The 23,344-nt window shown below is 42.6% G+C and overlaps 1 protein-coding gene across 1 annotated transcript in view; it reads left to right on the top strand.

The window, feature by feature from the left end:
• clybl (citrate lyase beta like) overlaps positions 1 to 23,344 on the top strand; it is a 59,909-nt gene that overhangs the window by 24,573 nt on the left and 11,992 nt on the right. The window contains exons 2-3 of the mRNA XM_085765618.1: positions 8,892 to 9,105; positions 20,788 to 20,976. Coding sequence (XP_085621744.1) covers positions 8,892 to 9,105; positions 20,788 to 20,976 — 403 coding nt within the window. The remainder of the gene's footprint in view (positions 1 to 8,891; positions 9,106 to 20,787; positions 20,977 to 23,344) is intronic.

Genomic DNA, 23,344 nt, shown 5'->3' with positions numbered 1-23,344 from the left:
TTTAACAGACAGCATTACCAAGAGAAAAGGAGCGCTGGGGAGGGAGGGCAGGGCAGACCGGAGAATGGGCCGGGGCCTTTATGTTAGTCCTGCCAGGGCTTTGATGGGTAGAGGTCTGGCTGCAGGCTATCACTGGTACATTTTACGTCTTCCACCTTTTGTCAGGGGGACATTATTGACGTTTGACCTATGTTCTTATTCCCACCTCCTCTTCACTAATCAATTACCACATCGATCCATTAATCAGACAGGGTGATGGCCAGTGAAAGGGCCCGTGGGTATGTGTGAAGAATTGTGGGATATAGGCCTCAGGCTATCGGAGGAGGAGGACCTTTACCTGTGGAGCGCCACAGTTCAGCATGTGGGTGAACAATGACTCCCAGCTCTTACATTAAAGGTGTCTGTAGGTTCATCATTCACAAAAAAAAAAACTTTCTCCATACAGTGCATGAGATTTGTGTGAAAAACGATTTATTAATGTAAGCAAAATATAGCTGGTTCCTTAAATTGCCATCGTTTCACACAGATTCCTCTCCAGAGTGCATGGAACATCTATGAATAGATTTTATATTAAGACTAACCATCGATTTAAGGTATTGCGTACAGAAACATGCGGTGTATGCGCTTCGTCATACTTATTTCCCCACAACGGGAAATCAGAAGCACACAGTTGCTCTCAGCCCAGAAGCCAACGGGGAGAGAAAGCGGCAGGAAGCGTTCTTATTAACGCAGTGTTATTTAGTGTGACTTCTGAGACACTGGCTGAAATATCAGCAGCCATTACGCTGTGCGGCTAAAAAGGAAGGATGCTTTTTGAATGAGAGCAAACATGTTTTTGTTCGTCCGACTGTTTCCATGGAGGTTATGCAGTAGCATAATTGTGTGTAGGGCACAAACAGAAACAGATCAGACACACAGACAGCCAACAGATCAAAACGGAAGCTGCGGGAGCGGAACCCACCATGCTTTGATTAGGTTTGGTTTGGTTTCGGTTTGGTGTGTGCAGACTAAAGCCGTCACCCCAGTCCGTCTCTGCCCTTTGCCAAGTTGTTTGCCAAAACAGGGAAAAGATTTGGGAAAGAAAGTTAGAGGGAGAAAAGCTGTGGGCTGTTATTGTCCGCCCCCCTCGCGCTGACCAGGGTCCAGCCGACAGTCACCCAGCTCTTGTGGGTTTAGTGAATTGAGAAGACACTTCTTGTGTGGATTTTTCAATTCTTCAACATGTCATTTGGCCGGGAGTGCTATTGTCCCCTGGCCCTTTTCTCCCTGCTCCTTCTGCCGAGACGAGTCGTGTCATCCCCTCGTGATCAGCACTTTTGTTGCCTTTGTTTTTGGCCCTACCTCAGAAGTCCATCTTGTCTTTTATGTCCCTGCCTTTCATGCATAAGGGAACAGTTGTGGCCTGTTGTGGGGCTGTTCCACTGCATTTCCACCAGTGGGGTTTCCTTTCATTCTCTTCAAAGTACTACAATGGGGCTCTGAAGGCCTGAATGGCCAATGCAGAGTGCACAATCCTACAGAGCCCGCTCATTTTGTTTTGCCAGAGTCAATAAAAATGCTAAGTTAAAAGCTAACCCCCTTATGCCCTCCTCCAATGGAGTGACTTGTTTGACCTTTTTAAGTTCCCCTCTCAATTAACTTTTAAAGATAAATTCATTGATTTTTTTCTCCCCTTTGAACTGTCATGTAAAGTTTATTATCTGCAAACATCTACCGGTAATTGGAACTGCATTTATATTAAATGTATTTATTTCAGATTAGATTAGATTAGTTTCTGTACCAGCTACTCAGTGGTCACAACTGACTTAGGGATTTATCAGGTTTTCTTCCGTGACAGACAGACAGAGAGAGAGGGAGTGACAACTGTCAGTCATCAAGACCTGCTAGTGACGCCTGCAGAAAAAAAAGCCCTTATGTCTTTTACACTCTGACATTTCCCTGTCCTGAGACCTAGATGAAGACATCTCGGTCCTTCTAAGGAGGAGTGGGATTTAACTAGTTTTATGTGGAGGGATGAGGGATGGAGGGGGGAGGAACGGAGGGGGGAAAAAAAGTCTGCAGTCGTCTCTGGGCATTACGGCAAAGGCCTTGCATAAAGGCATTGTGTGCCGATTTGTGAGCTGGGAGAAAGCCGGGGACTTTGAGGAGGATTACAGGTAGACAGACATTGGCTGCTGAAGATAACCGCCATGACTTCATCCTCATTGTGTAGATTAAGGCATAAAACCCAAACTAATGAGACAGGAAAGGGGGAGAAGGCGTGGATGGGATGGATGAGTAAGGGGTTTTGTTGATGGTGAGAAACACTGTCCCTGGAATTAGCTTTTTATAGCCAGGAAAAGGAAGACATGAGGCGAAATAATCTGAGGAAGTAAAAAACATTCATGCTCCAATCTTCGTGCCAAACGTGAAATGCTGAACTTTAGTTAAATGGGTGGAGACTAAGAGGGATAAATTATGATCTCCTCTGCATGTAGGGGCGGTGTGTTACACCTTTATGATGACAAAGGGACACGTGAACAGCACATGTTGCCTCTAATGGTGATGGGCTGCTGCTGCTTTGTTAACTGCTCAGGGGCAAATTTGAGTCTGGTCTTCATTCTCAGTTGTTTTTTGTTTTTTTACAGTTAGTACAGTTATCATCAACAAAATGTTAACAGGTCCAGTGTGCTATTGTTTGTCCTGCTCCTCCTAGTCAAAGAGAGGCCAACCCACCAACACTCTGCAGCCCCCCCTCGATCTAATCTGGAGAGGAGTGGATTGCTCATCCCAGGCTTCAATTTGCTGGAGGGCAAGCAGGGAAAGCAGGGGGGCAGGAGAAAGAGAAGAAGTCGAGGAAAAGTGTTTGATTCCTTCCTTTCCCTGTCTTGGGTGTCTCTGCTTAATTTTTCAGCATTTCTATGCCGTCCAATTGTGTCCTCAGACCTGAGGCAGTGTGAAAAAGGGGGAAAAAAAACATACAGATACAGCATCACGCTGTGAGGAAGACTGCGTGCGGAGAATGCTTCAGCTCTCTTTTTCATTCTCAAAAACAAACCAAAAAAAAAAAAAGTGTCAGACAGGCAGGTGGACATGAGGCTAGGTAAATATTGATGACTTTTTGACCATTTTATTTCCCACCTGCAGACAGCTTTCTCCACACAAAGGGCCCGTCAGCGCTTCAGCAATATCGATTTCCTCCCTACTCTTTATTCATCTTTATTTCCACCAAATTTAATCAGGAATCTTAAGCACCGCAGACCTCAGAATGTAGTTTGCATATTAAGAAGTCGCTGATTATCATGGGGTAGAAACACAGATCTTTAATTTTGTGCATTTTAGACACAGCTTCTGCCGGCGCCGCCACACTGGAGATAATTGTGGAAATCTACATATTTAGAGGGAGGCTATCGTCGGGGCCTGTTTTCAAGTGGGCCACTTGTTATCTGCTGTAATTCATGTGGTAGGATGAATATTACCACCTGAATTAGGCTATTATGCTGCCAGGTGGAGGCCAGCAGAGTTACAGGAAATGGTAATCATCACGTCATGATAATGAAGCAATTACTACGGCTGTTTGTAATACAGTATCTTGTGCCAGGCCACAATCGGTCACCTCATGTCAAGTGAAATATGGACCACAGTTTAATATGTTTTATGCCGCAGCCATGACGTCTAGTGTTTGGCATTTTAGTTAGTTTGTTAGCTAGTTTAATTATGGAGTCATTCACATACAAGTGTCCAGCCCGCAGGGACACTAGTGACCGTACATGATGCCAAAACTACAGATGCAGTAGTGAAGCATTTGTCAGGCAAGAGCATAAAACTACATTTTTAATATGGTCATTCAGCCGTAGGAACATTTTAATGACAAATCTGGATGATCTCATTCATACATGTGCGAATTTATCATGGAGCTACTTGCTGTTTTCTAGGAAAAAAGCTCACAAAAGAAGCGTAATCTGAAGCAGCACCAAAGTTTGGTGTGCGTCTGTTCCTCCCGTAATCCGTCATTTCTCAGCGACCTGTTAACTCGAGAAATATCGGTGACCCTGTCTGAATTGCATGAAGGGGGATTTCACAGATAAGGAGATGAAACTTAGCGGAAACAGGAGCTGAACGTGGCAAAAGTGTACATCAGTCACATAGTTGTCTGAGAGTGGCGAAGATAAGATGTGGAGTTCAAGGATACGCGGTTCAAGGCAGATTTATTGTAGTTAGGCACTACAGAGACTCTGACGGTGGGTGTCAGATCATCACAGGGCTATTCTGCTGAATTGAAGATCAGTTGATACTTCTATACCTGTGAACTGCTTTGTCCAAGACGCTCTCTGGTGTCGGGGAAGAGACGGATGCAAATCTGCATGTAAAGAAACTCTGCTCGGGCCAGCGTGGAGCGACGGCTGCTGCTGCAGAACAATGTTCTTTTTGGATGTTCACATTAATTACTCGTTGGACAGCAGGTCCAGATATGACACACACCGTACTGTTGGGTCTGGAAAACTTAATATGCATGACTCAGTAAGGCCCATGTCTAGTGTAACACGGAGCTCACCACCCTCTCACCACATTCCAGCCTCCCTCATCACCCCCACCCCTCTCCCTCCTCCCCCTCCTCAGTGCCACTAGGCCTGGGTCTGCTGCTGCTGCCTCCCAGCTAATGAGAACCAGTCCCATCCAGCACCATATAAACCCACTAACACACACTTACCTCTGATCTCAGACCAGTAAATGTTGTCACTGTGGCCAGCACCCACCACTTTACAGCTGCTAATATAGCCACACAACCCCGTGTTATCATAACCTTTCATGTAAAAAACAGAAAAGAAAGAAATAAGGAGAGAGAAGAGGAAAAGAAATTGGTAACATAGGTGCATATGGCGCTTTGCGGACTGTTAAACGTATAGAACACAAGCGTATATAGTGATTTAATAATGGGAAAATGTCAACCAGATGTCGAATGGTGTAAATAAAAATTTCCAGATTGCATGGAAGTGATGTGTGTATGTGACGACGATCCCTATAGATCCCCACTGGATTGTGATGTTAATGGTTACTTGACCGTACGAGCAGCTCCTTTGGGGGTTTTATGGGAAAATTAATTATATTTTTTATATAGCCACCAGGTCTGCCTTTTTATGTATAATTTGTTAAACTAAAACCAGAGCCAGATTAATCTAATGAAAAGTAAATTAATATAAAAAATTGTTTTAGCAGATTATGATTTTGACCAAACACAGTTGAAAATAAACTAAATGCGACTTTCCACTGTTAAAATGACTTCTTTAGTTCTTTCCAATAATCACAAAGAACTCACGGTGGTGAAATATTTAATGTTTTTACGTTTTTTTCTTTAGCTTTTTGCAACCTAGTAATGTAAGCAGCAGCATATTACCGAAGACATTGCAAAAGTGAATGTAAAATGTCTACTGGTGTGGCAAGTGTAACATAACACACTTTTATGTGAAGCAAAAGTGAAACGATAAGCCGAATAATTGCTTCACCGAACTACATATTCTGCATCTGTATTGATAACTGGTTAATCATTAAAGGGACAACGAGGAGTTTCTATTTGGTTATAAAAAAGTTGCACGTTAATGTGGATGAATCTACGCTACCCACACTTGTTAATGGCTCCATTTTCGATAAATATATCGTTTTGTCTCTATCGTTATTTTGTTATTTTAATTAATGGTGGAAATGCTGGGCGAGCCGACCAGCGTTTCCTTATGGACGCTGCTTGGCGGGTCATGAGAATAACGCCGCCGAATCGCCGTTTATGGTCGGAACTACGACGGTATCTGATCGTCTTCGAACCTCTGACTTTCATTCTTAAGGAATGTATGAAAACACTTCGCTTTCTAAAACTCCTCATTGTCCCTTTAAAGTCATTTCTCAAGAGATAAAGCTAATGCTTTTTTTATCAGAGTGAACAGAATATCCAAAAAAGGAAGAGAGCGCACACTCAAAAAGAAAAAGAAGCAGTCAGGAGGTGCTCGGCTAGTAAACAGTTTAAAAATAACAAAAAGCCGGCAACACTCAGTGTCTTTCTGATGTCTTTTTGCCTCACTGGTACAGGCAACTACTACAGACCGGTTTCGACAATCAGTCTTCGTCAGTGTGTGTAGTGTCAAAGTGCTGTGAACAGAATATCCATGCATTTCAAACAGTGTCACCTTTTTATTGTGAGGAAACTAGTATGCAGGGGGGTTTCACTATTTTCCCCCATTGGCCAAACAATGATTGATTTAATTGAGAGGATAATCAGCAGTGTAATAACTGTGAGATTATGATAATGAAAACAGCTGTTAAGTTCCAGCCAAAATTCTGGTTCTTCAGCTCAACATCATCTTTTTTGTTGCTTTAGTTTTTATTGAGAGTTTTTCCTTCATAAAAGTATATAAAACCAACATTTAGACAAATAAGTACAAGAACAAATACAAACATGTGGGAGTTACATTCTTAACAACCTGTCCATTATCCTGTTTTCTTCTAATCAATCAAGTCTTTCCCGTGGTCTTGAATGTTGTCCATGTCATCCGTTTTTCTTTCGAGCTGAGCTTCCTGTAGTCTTAGGTGGTATGTTATCTTTTCCATTATGTAGATTAGTCCAACATCGCCTTGATTGAATCAAGATTTACCAGTAGCCGTCCATGTAGTGACAAATCCTGCTCTCTACATCATGATTGATGTTACTGTCAGTAGAATTGAGAGGCTCAGTTTTATCTCGGCAGTCTTGTTTAAGATGGGAGGATAGAGATGCTGATGTTGGCCTCTGTTTCTGACCTCTGCTTCTCGTGTACCGTCTCCAACCATCATCGAGGCATCTTCACTTCCTCTCCACCCTTTCTCCTTTTATAATGGAAGCTACTCTTAAATTACAGCCTCCATCTTTTTGTACTTCGGTTATATTATGCTATATTTGTCTTTTAAGTGGGCACTTAAAGTGGCCTTGTAACATTTCCCCCCCTGAGCCGTATATGCACAGAATAGACTGATTTTCATTTAGATTCTCAACAACCCCCCCCACCCCCCCCCCTGCCCCCTACCACTCGGCACTGACTCGGCACTGACCGTCCCCTTACCCACTATTTTCCTCTTTTTCTGTTTACCATTTTTCCATCTCCTGTAGCTTTTTGCTCCTAAAATCTACGTATTTGCTGGTAGCATGGTGGTGTGCCATAGTCCTTCCTCCGACCATTACCATGTTGTCTCCACAAGCCTTTTGTGATGACTGTCCCCCCATCTCTAATAGGCTCTGGGTACCTGGAAGCTGGAAACAACTTGAATTGGTTTGAACTGCCTGCTCCAACCACTACACCTCAGTTTAGATTAGGCCTTATTGGCACTTGAGGGCATGTGGAAGCGTAGTTGACAGGATTAAGTGGCTATTGAAGTGACTTTATTCTCTTTTCTTGTCTTTTTCTCTGTAAAAAGGAGCTAATCACCCCCCTTCTTTAATAGGAGGAATACCCCCCTCTTCCTCTCTTTCTCTTTGCAGTACGGTCCCTCCGAGGGCTTCTGATGCCCAGCGCGAGTTAGCGGTGGGAGATGCTGTTTCCCACTGTAATTTCACATATCTGATCCTAAACATTTACAGTAGCTATTCATTTGGACCAATTGTTTCAGAAGCCAGATTGACTGAGGCAAACAATTAAGATGTGCGTGCAGTGATTGTGATTATTGGTGGTGCACAGTGCACACAGTCGAGTGGGTGTATGCGCATGCCGCATGTACTGGGCGGTACACAGGCCGAGACTGCTGCGTGTCTTATGACCTTTGGATGTGATGATGAGCAAGTATTAGTCAGTGAAATACTTCGTAGTGTGATAACAAGTAAATGTGAAAAAAGAAACGCCACCAGAACCAGATTTGTGGTGTGGTATTTGCAATGCTGGAGCATCATCTAGAGAAAAGAGAAGACATACACAACAATGGAGAAATACATAATGTACTTTCTCTTAAGTTATAGTGTGGGGGGTTTTACTGGGTAAGAATTGTTTTAACACACTTTTAAATGCAAAAAAGTGAAGGCCTTAGTAGATGAAGCCATAATTTTCCCTTTTTAGTGAAATATTCCAGCATTCATTTTATTTCAGAATCTGATGGGGGGGGGGAGCGAAGTAAAATCAATCCTGAAAGCAGTCTTAGATAATTGTATTACCATTTTAGTCATCTTCATTCATTTTACAATTGTGCATTTTGTGAATAACATTTTAAATCACAATTACATCTTAAAGTTTCTGCATTTATCATGCATGTTTTTCCATGTGGTTATTTATTTGACTAAAAGAGCAGAACCCTTCAATTTAGTCAGATGTCATCAATAGTTTTCATAGCAAGGACAAAGGTATGGACTATGAGCTTTGGAAAAGACTGTTGTTGTTGTTGTTGTTGTTGTTGTTGTTGTTTTCTTTCTCCAAACTTAAAATTTTCCATGACTCAGCTCCAACCACTGCTGCTACTCCTACTCATTCACTCTCTGTCCTGCCTGGATATTCAGCAGTGTGGCAGCATTAGCATATGAGTGGCTCAGTGTTTGGGTGAGTTTGTTCTCACCAAAGAGCGCCAAAGCACAGGTCAGCGTCTCTCATCCACTTCAATGAGCAGCTGAAGGGCAAACAGAACTCTCAAAATGAAACGTTTCCAGACTTTCACTATAGTCTGGAGGATGTGGCTTCCTCCTCCTGGATCTTCATGCGTGATATATAAACACTGTATATATTATTTTTTAAGATAAATGCAGCAACAACCTTTAATTATTCTTTGCCCTTACTGTTGATACTGTTCATGTGTCATAAATGCACCAGAGACATATGCTTGTGCATTCATTGTGCCCCCTTGCCCGAGTGTTGTGTACATGAATACATGTCTGTGTGTGTGCTTATGTATGTATATGTTTGTGTTGAAAGGGAGAGCGGCTGGCTCCTGCCCACAGCCTGGCGGTTACACGCTGAAGCATGGCGTCCTCACCACCACTCCGCAGGCTCCTCGCTGCGCTACGTCCCCCGCAGGGCCGTTCTCTATTGCCCTGGCAATGATGAGCGAAAATTGAGGAAACTGGCCTCGCTGGATGTCGACTGCGCCGTCTTGGACTGCGAGGACGGCGTAGCCCTCAGCAAAAAGGTACAGAGACACACACACTGACACACATGAATGAAACAGAGCGCCAGGAAGGAAGGACACACACACGCACGCACAGCTGTTTGATCCAGAATGATTTTAATTCCAGCTCCCTCCTCCTCCAGACAGGTGCTAGGTCTTAATCACTGAAAGGAAACTACCTAAGTGACATGTTTAAAACAAGCACATTTCACCCCATTATGGTGGTATAAAGGCAGTGGTTCCCCCCCTATCAGAGTCCTTTAAAACAAGGTGACCACGTCCCACTGGGTGAGCAGCGGGAAAGCACCAGATGCAGCAGGTTAAAAGCATTCTCCTCCCGCCCACTCGACCTCCCCATTGGCCCTCCTGAACTGCCCATGAAATTGTGATTGGAGAATGGGATAAAGAAGGGGCCTGGGTAAAAAGTTAACTAACAAAGGTTTTTAAGTCATGATAATAAAGATGATTGATATGGCTGGAGGCCGTTCCTGTAGCAGACAAAGACAATGAGATGATGCCCTGTGTGACTGACAGGCTAAAAAACTGTGACCCCGCGATGGAGACTGGTGGATGTCGGAGCTTCTTGTCTTTATTAGTTGTTTTTTTTAAGAGAGAGAGAGGGGGAAATGTGGAGAGGAATGCAGCACTGAAGCAGCCATTCAGGCTTGAGGAGAATTCAGACGTCGGACTCTTGAGCTCTCAGCATGTGACAGGTTTATGTCTCTGTCTCATTTCAACTAAAGTTTCCTGCTTCAATCCACTTATTTCATTCACCAGCCCACTCATTTCACACCGTAGTCGAAAAATGATTTTCAACTTTGAGTTTGGAAAAAAGAAAAGGAAAAGAATTTTGAATACAGTATGATTTATTTTCTTCATTAGCACTGGCAGGTTGTTCCTGTAGAGCATAGTATCCAGCCATGTGCTATTAAAGATAAAGGGGTAAAATTACATTAGTTACAGGGAAGCCCAGTTTCTCTCAGCTGGTTTGCTACTTCCCTCCATGCTAGCACTGTAGCATTCTGAGTGAACCGCTGTAATACCGCCACTAAATATGAGGAAATGGCTCAGTTTCCTGCGTTAAAATAATTATAATAATTCCTTCTTGACTGAGCCAGCTACATTTGTACTACATTGTATAAAACATGACAACAGAACTGATTTCAGCCATTCATTGCCACCATAGAGTCTGACAGAGTGAGAAAAAAAAAATCCTGTAACCTATTATGTGTTTGCTAGGTCATACTGTGTAATATAGAAATTAGTTATTTACTCAATAACAAAATGCACCTTTCCTACTGGCATCCTTTCTTCGCTTCCCACACTCTCAGCTTCTTCCTCCATGTGGCAATTGGAAATCCATGGGGGTTGTTGTGTAGTTATACCTTCCCTTAAGATTATTTTTTTTCCTGTTGGATAAACAGTGTTTCTGGTGTGTGCCTCAATGTGTATGTGTATGTGTATGTGTGTGTGTGTGTGTGTGTGTGTGTAGGTTGCTTGTACCACTAAGACATTTGTTTTGGATACTAATTGCCAAGTTTTGAAATCAATTTGGCACAATAATTGTTGCATTATTCATTTTGTTTCTTATTCATTAGATACACAAGGGATATTTACTAAGGATTTGTGACCCCCCCCCCCCCCCCATTGCATTTGGCATTATTTACTTGAAAGCTGTATTGGCAGAATATTGAGAATTTTGCAATGTGTGTTTTATTGTGCTCCTGTTGGAGATACAAAATATGAGGTGCAGGAATTGAAATGTGTATTAATAGCTGCTGCACATGATTTATCATTGTTGAGGAAATACACGTCTGACATTTAATATCCTGATGAACGAGGTGTAAAGGCTCATCTAGAAATATAACAGCTCTATATTTGTGTTGTCAATCTCACCCAAGCCTGACACAAACTTCTATTTTAATTAATAGAGCTGTTGACAAATGCGGTGAAATTTCTTATGTTTCACGCTATTTTTTTTCACAAAATTTTTTTTGGAGGGGGGACTTTTTGCCTCTTTTAGTTTTATAGTATAGTCAAGAGTGAGAGGAAATGGGGAGGCAGAGAGAGGGGGCATGACGTGCAGCAAAGGGTCACCCAAGTGGGGTTTCGATCCTGAGCCGGCTGCAGCGAGGACCATAGCCTCTGCATATGGGGCACCCACTGAGCTAAACGTTGCCCCCACTTTCACGATTTTTAAGCTTTAAATTACATTACAACTAACTTACCCTCTATTATGCCAGATTCGGGACATCATGTCAACAACATGTCTTAACAGCAAATCCAATTTTATTTCTATGTTAATTCAAGCAAAAATATTATTAAATGGGCCAAATGAAGACATTTTTAAGGGAGGTATAAAACTCGTTGAGCAAAACACCACAATGTTAAAATCGTAACATTTTCTACAGTGTATACTGTAGCTGTGATTATATTCACCATGACAACCGCACAGTCGGCACCGTGTGTTTGCCAAGGGATGCCAGACCTTCAACAATGGAGTCTTAATGCATGTCTGGTGCTTTCTTTGGTGAGAGAACGGGAGCAGAGCAGAGACTGAGCTCTCTTTAAATGCCATCCTCCGCTACTGTTGTGGCGAAGGCAACAATAGGTTAGGTGAATACATGAGCTTAGTTAGTGGGTACGCATGGATGGGCCTTAAATAGGGCCACTGCCCAAACCCACCCTCCTGTTATGCGTTCATTAATGTATTCTTTTCATTATTTTTCACCTTCACCTTAAAACAGGGAAGGATATTCATGACAAAAAAGGTACGCGACGAAGGTCAGTCCACCCCCTCCTCTTGGAAATTGAAATCCGGGAGTGCCCGCTTTAATTGCCTGCCGCTTTGACTCCAAAAAAATGTCTGCGCTCCATCTTGGCAGTGATGCTGGCTGCTTAAGAGACAGGGAGATGAGAAAGGGAGTAAAGGGTAGAAGCCTCCCAGAGCTTGCTAACTGTCACCACGGACCCAGAGGGGAGAGAATGAGGAGGAGAGAGGGGAGGGAAGACAAGGCTGACTGCTCTAACACTCTTACACATATCATCATATCTGTATGATCAGTGGGGTGGAGGAAGAGGGAGGGCAGGTTGAAACCCCGGAGCGGAACTGACGGCTACACCTGTCCTCTCTCCTCCTCTCTCCCTTACCGTCTTGTTCTTTCATTGTCCCTCTCTCTCTCTCTCGTCTCCCCTCTCCAGGGTCCTCGGGGTTAAGATTGTTTATCTCTCTCTCTCATGTTCTCTCCCTGCCTCTTAGTGCCCTATGGTCCAGTATTCCTCCTGGTGTTTCTGTCTCTCCCTCTCTCTTCCCCACATGGGTCCCTCCATCCTCCCTGACTCCCCCCCGCCTCCCTGCCGTAGAGATTCTCTCCTAATCCCTGGAAGTTTGGAACTAATGAACTAACTGCTGAGCCACTGCCACGGAGCTTGGTCCCAAACTATACTGTACTTCACACTCGATTTCCTCTCCAGATGGCATGGTGGCGCGGCCGACACGACGGGGAGCACCTCTCGCACACCAGCACGCGCCTGCAAATGCACACAAGCACACAAGACATGCAGAACACAAACTTGCGCACACACACACACACACACGGACACAGTTAAGTCTGCACACGTACACACACAGGCTCACACACACACACACATATATATATATATACACACACAAGCATGCAAGCACATACACAACGTGTCACAGTTGACCGCAAACTGTACATCACTCAAGTATGACACACCAGCATCCTGGGTCGTCGCGTTACACAACCAGGGCCATTTGGTAGCAAAATCTAAATGAATTCACGAGTTATAAACACTATTAACTAACACAAATAACCTCTGTTGACTGTTGATACTGATCAACACAATAAAACAATCATTACTGCACAAATTTGATATTATTTTTATTCATTCAAATTTCTTTTAGAAAAGTTACACAAATTAGGTTTAGGTGAGATTTCACTCATTTTTATGCGCTTCAATAATTAACAGTAATACTCTACTCTAGTGTTCTTCTTCCTCTTCCCCATTGTTGGTTCTTTCTTTCTTTTCTATTATATGTATTGTTGTGTTGTTTTCAACTGTCTTTTTGTAAATGGGACTACGGATGGAATTTACAATCCGGCATATTTACATACTTGTATGTTCATCAATGTGCACTGTCCCATCTAAATAAACAAATAAATACAAATACAGCTGGTACCTGCAACACAAGTATAGTGTGTGTCACAGACGCTAATGAACATATTAGACTCCAAAAGCACCGATAACTATCAACATCTTACATGTCAAATCTGGTAACATAAACTTCAGCCTGAAAAATGCAGCAAAGGAAGCTGACAGACAGACTTTAGATAAAACTCACAGAAATCATGTAGTAGTAGTAGTAGTAGTAGTAGTGGTAGTAGTGGTAGTGGTAGTGGTAGTAGTAGTAGTAGTAGTAGTAGTAGTAGTAGTAGTATATGTCTAACAGGTATTTTGCACTGGGATGGAAGGTATTGGTAGCATCTCTTGTTGTTTTACAGTAACTGTAACTGCTTATACAAGAAATGCTGATGATGCATAAAATTCACATCTGTCCATTTTAGCTGATCTCATCTCACTATAGAAAACATTTTTTTTAGTTCTTCTCCCAAAAAGGCATCCGGGTGTTTTTTTTTTGTTGTTGTTGTTTTGTTTTGTTCATTGATATTTTTCTTCCTTTTTTTCTTATTTTATTATCTTCTACGCTCTTTGTTTTGTCCCTCCCTTAGTAACACCATCAACCTCTGGTCCAGAGATTCACCCCTCTGTTCTTCACTCAGCTGCTCTTCAATGCAACCAGAGTGGATGACATTATTACAGTCCATTTCCTTTTATTCAGATGTAGCACAGTCAATACGTGGGCCATGGTCTATGCATGAACTGTGTCTGACACCAGAGATTTTCAACTTAACATAAATTATGCAGCCAACTGTCAACTGATACATGACCTCAGTTCAGTGCTCACTGTGTTATGCCAGAGGACACTGAAAAGAGCTGATCTCCATTTAAGTGGATTCAAATGACTAAACTCTTGACAGAATGAACTCCTGGGAAATAATGTTAGCCACTTGAATTATGAATACTGAACATTCATATGTAGTGTGTGTCCGTATGAGTGCGTGTGTGTGTGTATTTACATCGCTGCATATACAAGTGGGTGGGTGTGCGTAAGTGTGTGTGTGTGTGCACTCATTTACTTTTGTGCTCAACACCTCAGAGGACCCAGGAGACCTGAGAGAAACTCCCAGTCAGGCTGCCAAGACTCACAAGTGGGATGTGAGCTGCTCAGCCAGAAAATAGACCCCGTTCCAGCCAGATCAGAAAGACCTTCCATTCCAAACTCTACTGTCTGTCACAGTAGATGTGTGTGAGTGTGTGTGTGTGTGTGCGTTAAAGCAAAGCTGTGTAAACTTTTTTTTCTTAGCAGTGGCAGCAATGGCCACTGCAGCCACAGGTGGAAAATAGAGGTCGCTGGCTCTTGTTAAGCTGAATCCGATACTGGAAGTAGAATACCTCCAGAAGTTAACATGTACAGAAAATAAAAGCCTATCAATTGCAAGGACAACAACTGAAAAATCATAATCTCGGAGCAAAACCAGCCATCACACCATGCATTATGTAAAGGAGGAAATATGCAAGATTTTTTTTAACCTTTTTATTAAATTTAAAATATTAATGTATTAAAGATCTTCGGAGTAATTGTGATGGTTAAATGACTTGTTACGGGGAGAATGGAGGCTCTCTGCCTTTCCATTAGCATCTCTTGGCCGAAAACCAACCTTGCAAGATCAGCGTCTCCAACCTGTTGTCCCAGCTCTTGTCTCGGTGCCACCACAACACAAGCACACCCCATAATCCTTAATCTCTTGTTTATGACAGATAAGACTACACAAATATACTCAATGTAAAACGTATATATATGTTATATAACCACCGCTCCATGGATTGCCTTCTCGCTGCCTTCGTTGAAAACAAATGCACATGGCCAGGTGGGGGAGGGAGGAGGGTTAAAAGCGACCAGACTTTATAGTTACCCTTTTTAAATCAGCATCAAGCTAATCTGAATGAAAACATTAGCTCCTATAGCATCTAGATTTTTGTGAGTGCCAGTCTCTTTCACATTTTTCTTTTTATAGCCGGGTGAAGTCCCACACTTGAGTTGGTGGAGTGTGACATTGTGCTGCAAAGAGTTACACAATTCTCACGGGAGATATTATCTGCTCAACCCAAGTTAAGTGCAAAAGAACAGGGATTTAGGACACGCCGTGGGAAGTCGGTGTACCATCCAAATGATTTTGAAGCTGTGATTTTAAGGTGAAATAGTTGCATAATGTTGCTTTAAGTGTCATGTGTCGGGTATCATTTGAGTCCTTTGGGGAGGGTGCTGGAGGCGAACGTGAGGTCAGGGTGCAGAGGAGAGTGTTGACAGTGCAGTGATTAGCATTCATTGCTTAAGCAGGGAGGAGGTCTTGTCTGGTTTTTAAAGACAGGAGGCATTTAAGGGACTGTGGAAAAAAAAGATTTCTCATGTGTGTCTTTTTGTCAATACAGGTCGTAGATTTCGCAGATTATATTTCGTCTTTCTCAGGTCTTTCGATTGTCTTTTGAAACGTGCACTCCTGCAGCAGCCCCAGATACTGTGGGCGAGGGGTGAGGATTGAGGCTGAGCGAGGGATCAGAAAGTGCTGAGACATGGAGAACAGAAAGGTCCTCTCTCTCCCTCTCTCATTATCCTGTTACACCCTTGTGTTTTCACTGGCAGGGCCACAGTCCGCACCGCTCCGTGCTGCTACGTGGGCTGCGCAACACACCCAACACTTGGAGAGTAACCCTAGTAGGAGGAGTGATGATGGAGAAGGTGACGAGGAGAGGAAAACATGAAAGAAAGGGAGGAGGAGGAGGAGAGGAATGGAGCAGATGTGGTTGTATGGGGGCAACACTATATCTCTTACTTAGCAAGAAATGTATGCACAGATAGACAGAAAATTAAGGTCACCAGACCCCAACCAGCTATCTGAAACCACTTTCAAATTCATTTCTGTTACTAACACAATATACGGAGGAGAAGAGATAAATTAAGTTTGATTTTGTAAATCACATCAAAACATTAAGATAAAGTTAAAAGAAAGAAAGAAAGAAAGAAAGGCAATAAAACAGGTTTAAAGTCCTCAATTTTTTTTATTTTTAACAGAAAAAAGTAGCATTCATTGCGCAGGCCTTTGTGAAAAGGTGCAGCTTTTGTTTATTTTGTTTTCACACTTTCTTCACCTTATTAGCACCTTGGCCACATGAACCGATTGTGACTCCAGGATGAGTCAGTTCCAGGCAACTGGGAAAGACATCCATCCTCACAAGCATCTGCCCAGACTTTTTTTTATTCCCACATTACGGCTTTACGGAGCAAATGAATGCTCTGCCTCTAGAGCAATGTAACAGATTATTAGGTTACATGAGACTGCGTCTTGTGTCTTAGCACATTTTAAATGGTTGTTTGTGCTGCATTAACATTTTCGAAATACAAACAGTTTTATGATGCAGCAGCCGCCTCTGCCATATGGTTGGCCTAGCCACATTACTGCTCTCAAATCTGTTGAATGGTATTTCAATGATATGATCATGTATGTTGTGTACAATTACATTTAAATGTAAAGACACAGAAGTTGTTGAAGCTTTTTATTTAGCAAATTAAGAGTTTTTTTTTCTCATCTAATGCACATAAACTCAGATGAACATTAATTTCAACCAAAGCTAGGACTGCAGATCACCTCTCACTACCAGCAACAGTCTTCAAAACCTAATGTAAGTCACTTACATACATAGCTTAATAATAAAAGAACATGCTTAAATTTTAGCAAAAAAATTAACAAAAGTAACAAAACCAATGCAGAAACACAAAAATAATTGTAGTTAGTCTTCCTTTAGTGAGTCCAGACGGGAACAGTAAGACTTAGCGCTTCCATTTTCTCTCCAAAATGGATACAAAGCCTTGGGAATTTATTCCCTGAAAACATTGCCATGCAGCTTGTGATGATGAAGTGTAACTAAACCGCTCTAATGAGATCTTTTCATGGCTAATTAAAGTGTATAAGTACTGTGTAATAACTAGCTGTTTTTCCAGCTCAGTCTGTCAGTTTTGACCAACTATGACAAGCAGGTTTCAATGATTTACAAATCCCTGCTTCTCTGTCCTGCTAGTTATATCTTGTTGTCTGCCCTGACAGGATAGCAGATAACACAGTGTGTTTCCAGCTGACAGAGCGAACGCCTGAATCTCTTTCTGCTACATCTCAGTTATCAACCTAGCCTGAATTAGTCAGTCATCTCACTCCAGCTTTCTGGAGTGCAGCACGTCACTTGTCAAAACCCATCCACGATAACTTGAAGCTTGCTACCACACAGACACACACACACACACACACCGACACACACACATACTGACAAAGGCAGATGAACAAATGCATACACAGTCGCACTTCAGGCAGGCAGCCATCACCTGCAATAGTCTGCAGCTCATTTTAAATGGCATCGCAAGTCGCACAGCAGGGTGCAAAACGCCAGCTCTCAAAAGGTAAAAAAAAAAAAAAAAAAATGAGGGGGAAAACAAGTGTGTTCATTGTGACTCATGATCTCCCACTCTTTTTCCTCTAAACCGCACACACATATATACATCTATACATATTCAGAATAAAAGGTACAGCATACCACGGGTTGGAGGCTGTATGTCAGTGATGGAATACGTGATGTACGCTACATACAAGTTGTTTTTTGAGAATCTAGACCCACAGCTGTCAGCAGCAGAAATACTGAATGACAATGACTTATTAATATTGTAAATTATCTTAATTTATGCTTCCAGTTCCTAGACTATTGATTTATGTACAATCATTATTTTACTAGAAAAAAAACAAACAACCCAGGTTGTTTTATGGTCTCCCTAAAAATGCTATGTCATGCATGTTTTCTTTTGTTTTGTACCCCAATTTCTACCCTGCATATACAGTACATAACAACTACCACTGTACTGAGATCTAATTCAAATTGAATGAAGGGACATGGAGTGCGAGTCTACACCCACAGTCTGTCCAGAGGCGATGTTTGACGTTGCTTGTTTAAAGCGGCGTGGCGGCCAAGCTGGACGTCCATGATCTGATGCTGGAGAGGAAGGTGGTCCCGCTGTGGCCTGTACACACATCAGTTTGGATGCTCCGGTCTGATGTGGTGTCTACAAGGCAGCAGCCATGCTGGGTCACATATACACAGCACTCGGTAGGATCCTGAGCGTCAAGACTCAGGCTGTGTGTTAAGGAGCTGCCCTCGCTCTCCTGGAAGGTCAGGCTTTCTGCACTTGAAAAGCTTCATGTGTGCATATATGCGTTCGACGGGCCCTGCCCACTCGGCCGACTGCTCGCCCGCCCGCCCGCCCATGTGTCAGCCTCTAATGATGAGGATGATGGAGGGAATCAAAGAGGAGATGGAGCTGACGTTAGGGCACGCTCTCCGTGGGACACCAGGTGATTGGGGAGGGAGCTTTGAAGCAACTTGTTGGATGGCTGTCCATTAATGTAAAATATCTCCTTTTCAAAGGGCTTTATTCAAGCTTGGAGTAGCGGAGCCCATAGGGGTCAAGGTGTCTGGCAGAATAATCTCTCTCTCACTTTAGAGAGAAGGAGAGATAAAAGAAAGGATAGTGCACAGTGACCTGGCTATCTCTCCTCAGCCGTACCTGGTGTCATGTTTTCAGAAACGCTGTCGCAAAAGGAGACAATCCTTGCAATGAGCGGTTTGTGGTCACATTAAAAGAATTTTATACATGCAGGCTCGCCGATATGTCAGGCAGATGCTTGAGCTGGAGACTCGACTCTCTCCAGTCTATTTGATCTGCAAATGTTATAAACCATGCTTTTTGATCACTTGGATCACTATTTATTTAGTTTGGTCAGGGATCAGTGTGACTCCCTGGCACATGAAGCAGCCAGCGGCTCCTCACATATCAATTTTCTCCAGTAACCATGAACTGCAGAGTTGACGGGGGCCCGAATTTTATCCACCAAGTAGCAGGTTTATGAATAGTGAATTATGGCTGCGTAAATCGCTCCATCCGTTTCAAGTTACCACGATACAGTTACGGGTCTATCTGGGCTTATGAGAGCCACGGTAAGAGAGAGGTTCCAGCAAAACCTGAGTAAGAGTCAAGGATCACAGTGCACTCATCATACGGTGCGACAATCCCTCGCGTCGCTTTCAATGAGGGAACGGGGGAGACGCAGATGACACACAGCAGCCCAGCCCGCCCGTGACCCCTATTAAATCCGAGCAAATCTTTGATATGTACTTTGATACCATATTTTATTGATACTGAAGGGGTGTTCATAATATCAAGTACAGTTCTGCATTCCAGGAGATCAGAGCAGGGGCTGTTTTGTCTCAGAAGCTGTCCCGTGACCCTTGAGGGGTCCCCATAAGATCTAATAGAACTGAACCTAGGTCGACTGTAGTCCACTTTGAGTTTTTACAAGAGATTGTGATCTATGGGCTCTACATGTTGTATCTGTCTGTGGGTTTCTGTTTCCCACACACAAGCACTACTACAGTGATCAGTTAGTTTGGTAGCAAATGCAGTGTATTTGTAATTTCTCATCAAGCATGATGCACACATTTGACACAATTCACTGGTGCCATATTTTAAATAACTACATTTTAATTTGTGAATACACATCTAGAAAACCTCATCTACCATTATTGTAGGAGTATTCATATTCAAGGGGATTTTTTTCAGTAACATAAATGGCATCAGGAGGGAAAAACATCTCAATCTGAGCATCTCCGAACACACATACAAGCACTCAAAGGCTCCAGCCTCTGATCTGACCTGACAACTCCTAAGCTACCATTTCCTCATGCTGCTTAACTCGGACCACATTTCTTCCAGAGAGCCTCTCTCCTCTCACTAGCTAGACTTCTCTTCCCATTCTATCCCTCTTTCTTTCCATTCCTGTAGCCCAGCATCTGGTTTGAATAAAGCGGCGTGTGCTACTGTGTTACTGATAGAAGTTGGGACTGTGGGCTTCTCTTTGATTTTTTTTTTCTCCTCTTTTTTTTCATCCTCCTCATCTCTCTTCATGCTCGCCTCATACAATGCCTTCGTTGAGAGAACAAGGTTGAGTGTGCAGCCTCTGTTTGGTTGATTTGTGATATACTGTGTATAGATGAGCTGCCTGTCAAGGGAAAGTGCAGACGTGTGATTACTGTGCCTTTTTTTTTTAATAAACTCGTGTTACATCCTGATGTAATTTATTCCAGATTGATGTATGTTTTGTCAATTTCCCACATTTATTATGTAGAGTTTGTGTCTGTAATGATGTGTTTATTTTTATGATCATGCTTAATGGACAATATTACTAATGTAGGGACAATTCCTTGACGGAAATTGCATTCTTCTTGAATTATTATTGTTTGGTGGTATTGATTTGTATTCATGTATTTTTTGTAAATGCACACAATCTCTCTTGATTGAGTTGAGATTGAGTTTTTGTCATTATTAATACATTTTTGTGGTTTATTATTCCTGCAGTTGTTACATGGTCTTACACTGAACAAAACTGCACTTATTAGTTATTTCAGACTGAATTTGTTGCATTCAATAATCATTTCTGTCTATGTGATGTTTTTGTGCTGCAGAGTGAAGCCAGAGAGACCATTCCCAGGATGCTTGCAGAACTGGATCTGGGCAGGACAGAGAAGTGTGTGAGGGTGAACTCGGTGTCCAGTGGCTTAGCTGAAGCTGACCTGCAGGTCATCCTGCAGGCTGAGGTTCTCCCTCCTGCCATGATGTTACCCAAAGTGGAAGACACGGAGGAGGTGCAGTGGGTAAGGTACAATTCTTGGTACGCAGAATGAGAAAAAATAACACAAAACATTTAAAAAAACATACATGAAAATAACTACATTAGACTAAAAATACACAGCAAGACTTTTCTCTCTTTCGCTTCTGGGTGTCTTTTAAGAAAACACAGTGCTGCTCTTATACAGTAATGGGAAACCCACGGAAATCTTCAAAGCAATCATAACAAACTTTTCCATACATTTCCCAGTAAAAGTGGGAATCGATCCCCGAGGCAGGACTCAGGGACAGACCGAGTGTTTTTCTTGGCTGCGGCACAAGAAGCGGATGACATTTCTTCGGATTAGCTTCAGAAGCCCGATAGCTTTCTGTAACAACACAAAGGTGCCTTTTGCCACTGCTGAACTTACTGGAGACTGTCTTGAACAGTGTCATGTTGTGGCTATGAATTAATTGAATCACTGTTAAAAGTACTCAGCCCAGACAGGCGAATTTAATTAATAAAAATCCATTCTTCATTATTCTAAAGATGTTTTTCAACTGTCCGCTTGTTTTACAAGATCAAGAGGTCATGTGTAAGAGAAAGACCACACAGACGTATCACAAACTGATTTAGCACTCTTGCTGTGTGTCTTCCTCCCCTTTTGTTTTCTTATAAACTACCATTTGCAATTTGTCCATAGTAACTTGCGCCTGCTCCCTAGTTAAGAGGTGTTTGTCTGGGCTTGGCCATCCCTCTGGCTTTCTATAAAGGGGCGCTGTACGGATGTCAGGTCCCGAAAGGTCAGGAGACAGTGACATCATTAATGCGCTCCTTTCCGATCAGCTCCATATGGTTCGCTCACCGCGAGGAACCAGGTTGCTGTCAGCCTGCTTTACTGTTGAGTGTGCGTGAATACAGTTGTTGCTGATTAAGGGAGAGGAGAAATTAAGATTTGTTGTTGTTTTTTTTTAGAGGTCACAGAGAAGGAGAGAGGCAATCGGTGGTGATGGAGGGGTGTCTTGTCCACATGAGGACACATACAGTCTCCCACATGTACATACATTTATGTGCGTATCATAAAATATATCCACATAATATCCACTCAGACATGGTCCTGGGCAGGAGCAGGAAGTTTTTAACTAGTGGTTTTAATTAGAACACGTCTATTTCCTGCTGCCCTTTCTTTCTTCCTTGTGTAATTGCTGACAGGTGTTCACTAATTCTCTCCTTGGGCTCAGCCTTTTCTCCTTGTGCTGCTTTCCCCTCACTTAAAACATGGCACTTAAGATCTGCATTATTAATTGTTTTTGTTTTTTATTTTTTTTTAAATATCACACTTATATAATTATGATTATTGTTATTACTATGCTGGACGTCACAGTGAACATGTTGAGAGCTTGAAAATGAGGATAATTGCTTAGCTGGACCCCCACCCCCCAACCCCGTCTTCTAGTACCAGCGCCTTGTGGCAAAGAAACACTTTAAATGTTAAGTTTCTTCAAGTCAGACCTTCCAGTTGGCATGTTTCCCCTCTTAAGTGTGCTGTAAAACTGTTTTGGCGTTGGGTTTACAGCGTGTTTTTTGGAAGTGTGTGTGTGTTTCTACTTCAGCAGGTGCATGTGTGCTCCTGAAACAAAGTCAAGTTTCTGGACGTCCAGACCTTGATTCTTTCGTGTGTGCCCGTTTAATTGTATCTTTGTGTTCTGTGTGTTTGTATTCATGTTGTCAGTGTTGTAAGCATGTGTTTGATTTTTTTCCGCTCTTGTAAGGCCGCGCAGTAAATCCCTCACTTGTTTATTTTTCTACTCTTTTTTTTATTTTTTTATTGATATTAGCACAGGAGCCTCCAGACTGATTTGTTGCTAAAAGATGGACTTGCTTGTTTCCCTTTGTGTGGAAATCTTCAGCTCTGCCTTTCCCTTCTCCCCCAGCCCTTGTGTGACTGACAGGCCTTATTGGGCTATAACAGGCGTAACTCCCTCCTTTGTCTGAGGACAATTCTCACACAGATTCGGAGCCATGTGCATTCTTTGCCCACCACACTATTTGGTGTGCACTGGGACCAAAAGAATCGCACCCTGTCCTGCTCCTCCTCCTCTACTCCTCCTCCTGTCCCCTCCCCTCATCCCTTTCTCCGCTTCCCCTCTGTGAAATGAACACTTCAGCAGGCCGGAAACATTTAATCTGGCCCCCTTTTGAAGAAAATTAATTGAAACTTGTCCCACTATAGCCTCCTTTCTCCAGCTCCATCTCTCCCTCCTTCTCTTTTCATGATTGGGTGGTGAAATTGACAGAGGGCTTGTTTGTAGCGTGGCTCTGAATGGCAAGAAGAGGTGTTATTTCTTCTTTTTTCTTTTCCTTTTCTCTTTTTCAATTCAGTAGTGAATAACATCTTTAAAGGGTCCTAGTTT

This window comes from Trachurus japonicus, chromosome 21, assembly GCF_045865225.1.
Source record: "Trachurus japonicus isolate A0001 chromosome 21, Traja_1.0".
Lineage (NCBI taxonomy): Eukaryota > Metazoa > Chordata > Actinopteri > Carangiformes > Carangidae > Trachurus > Trachurus japonicus.
This window is presented reverse-complemented; position numbering and strand designations above follow the sequence as displayed.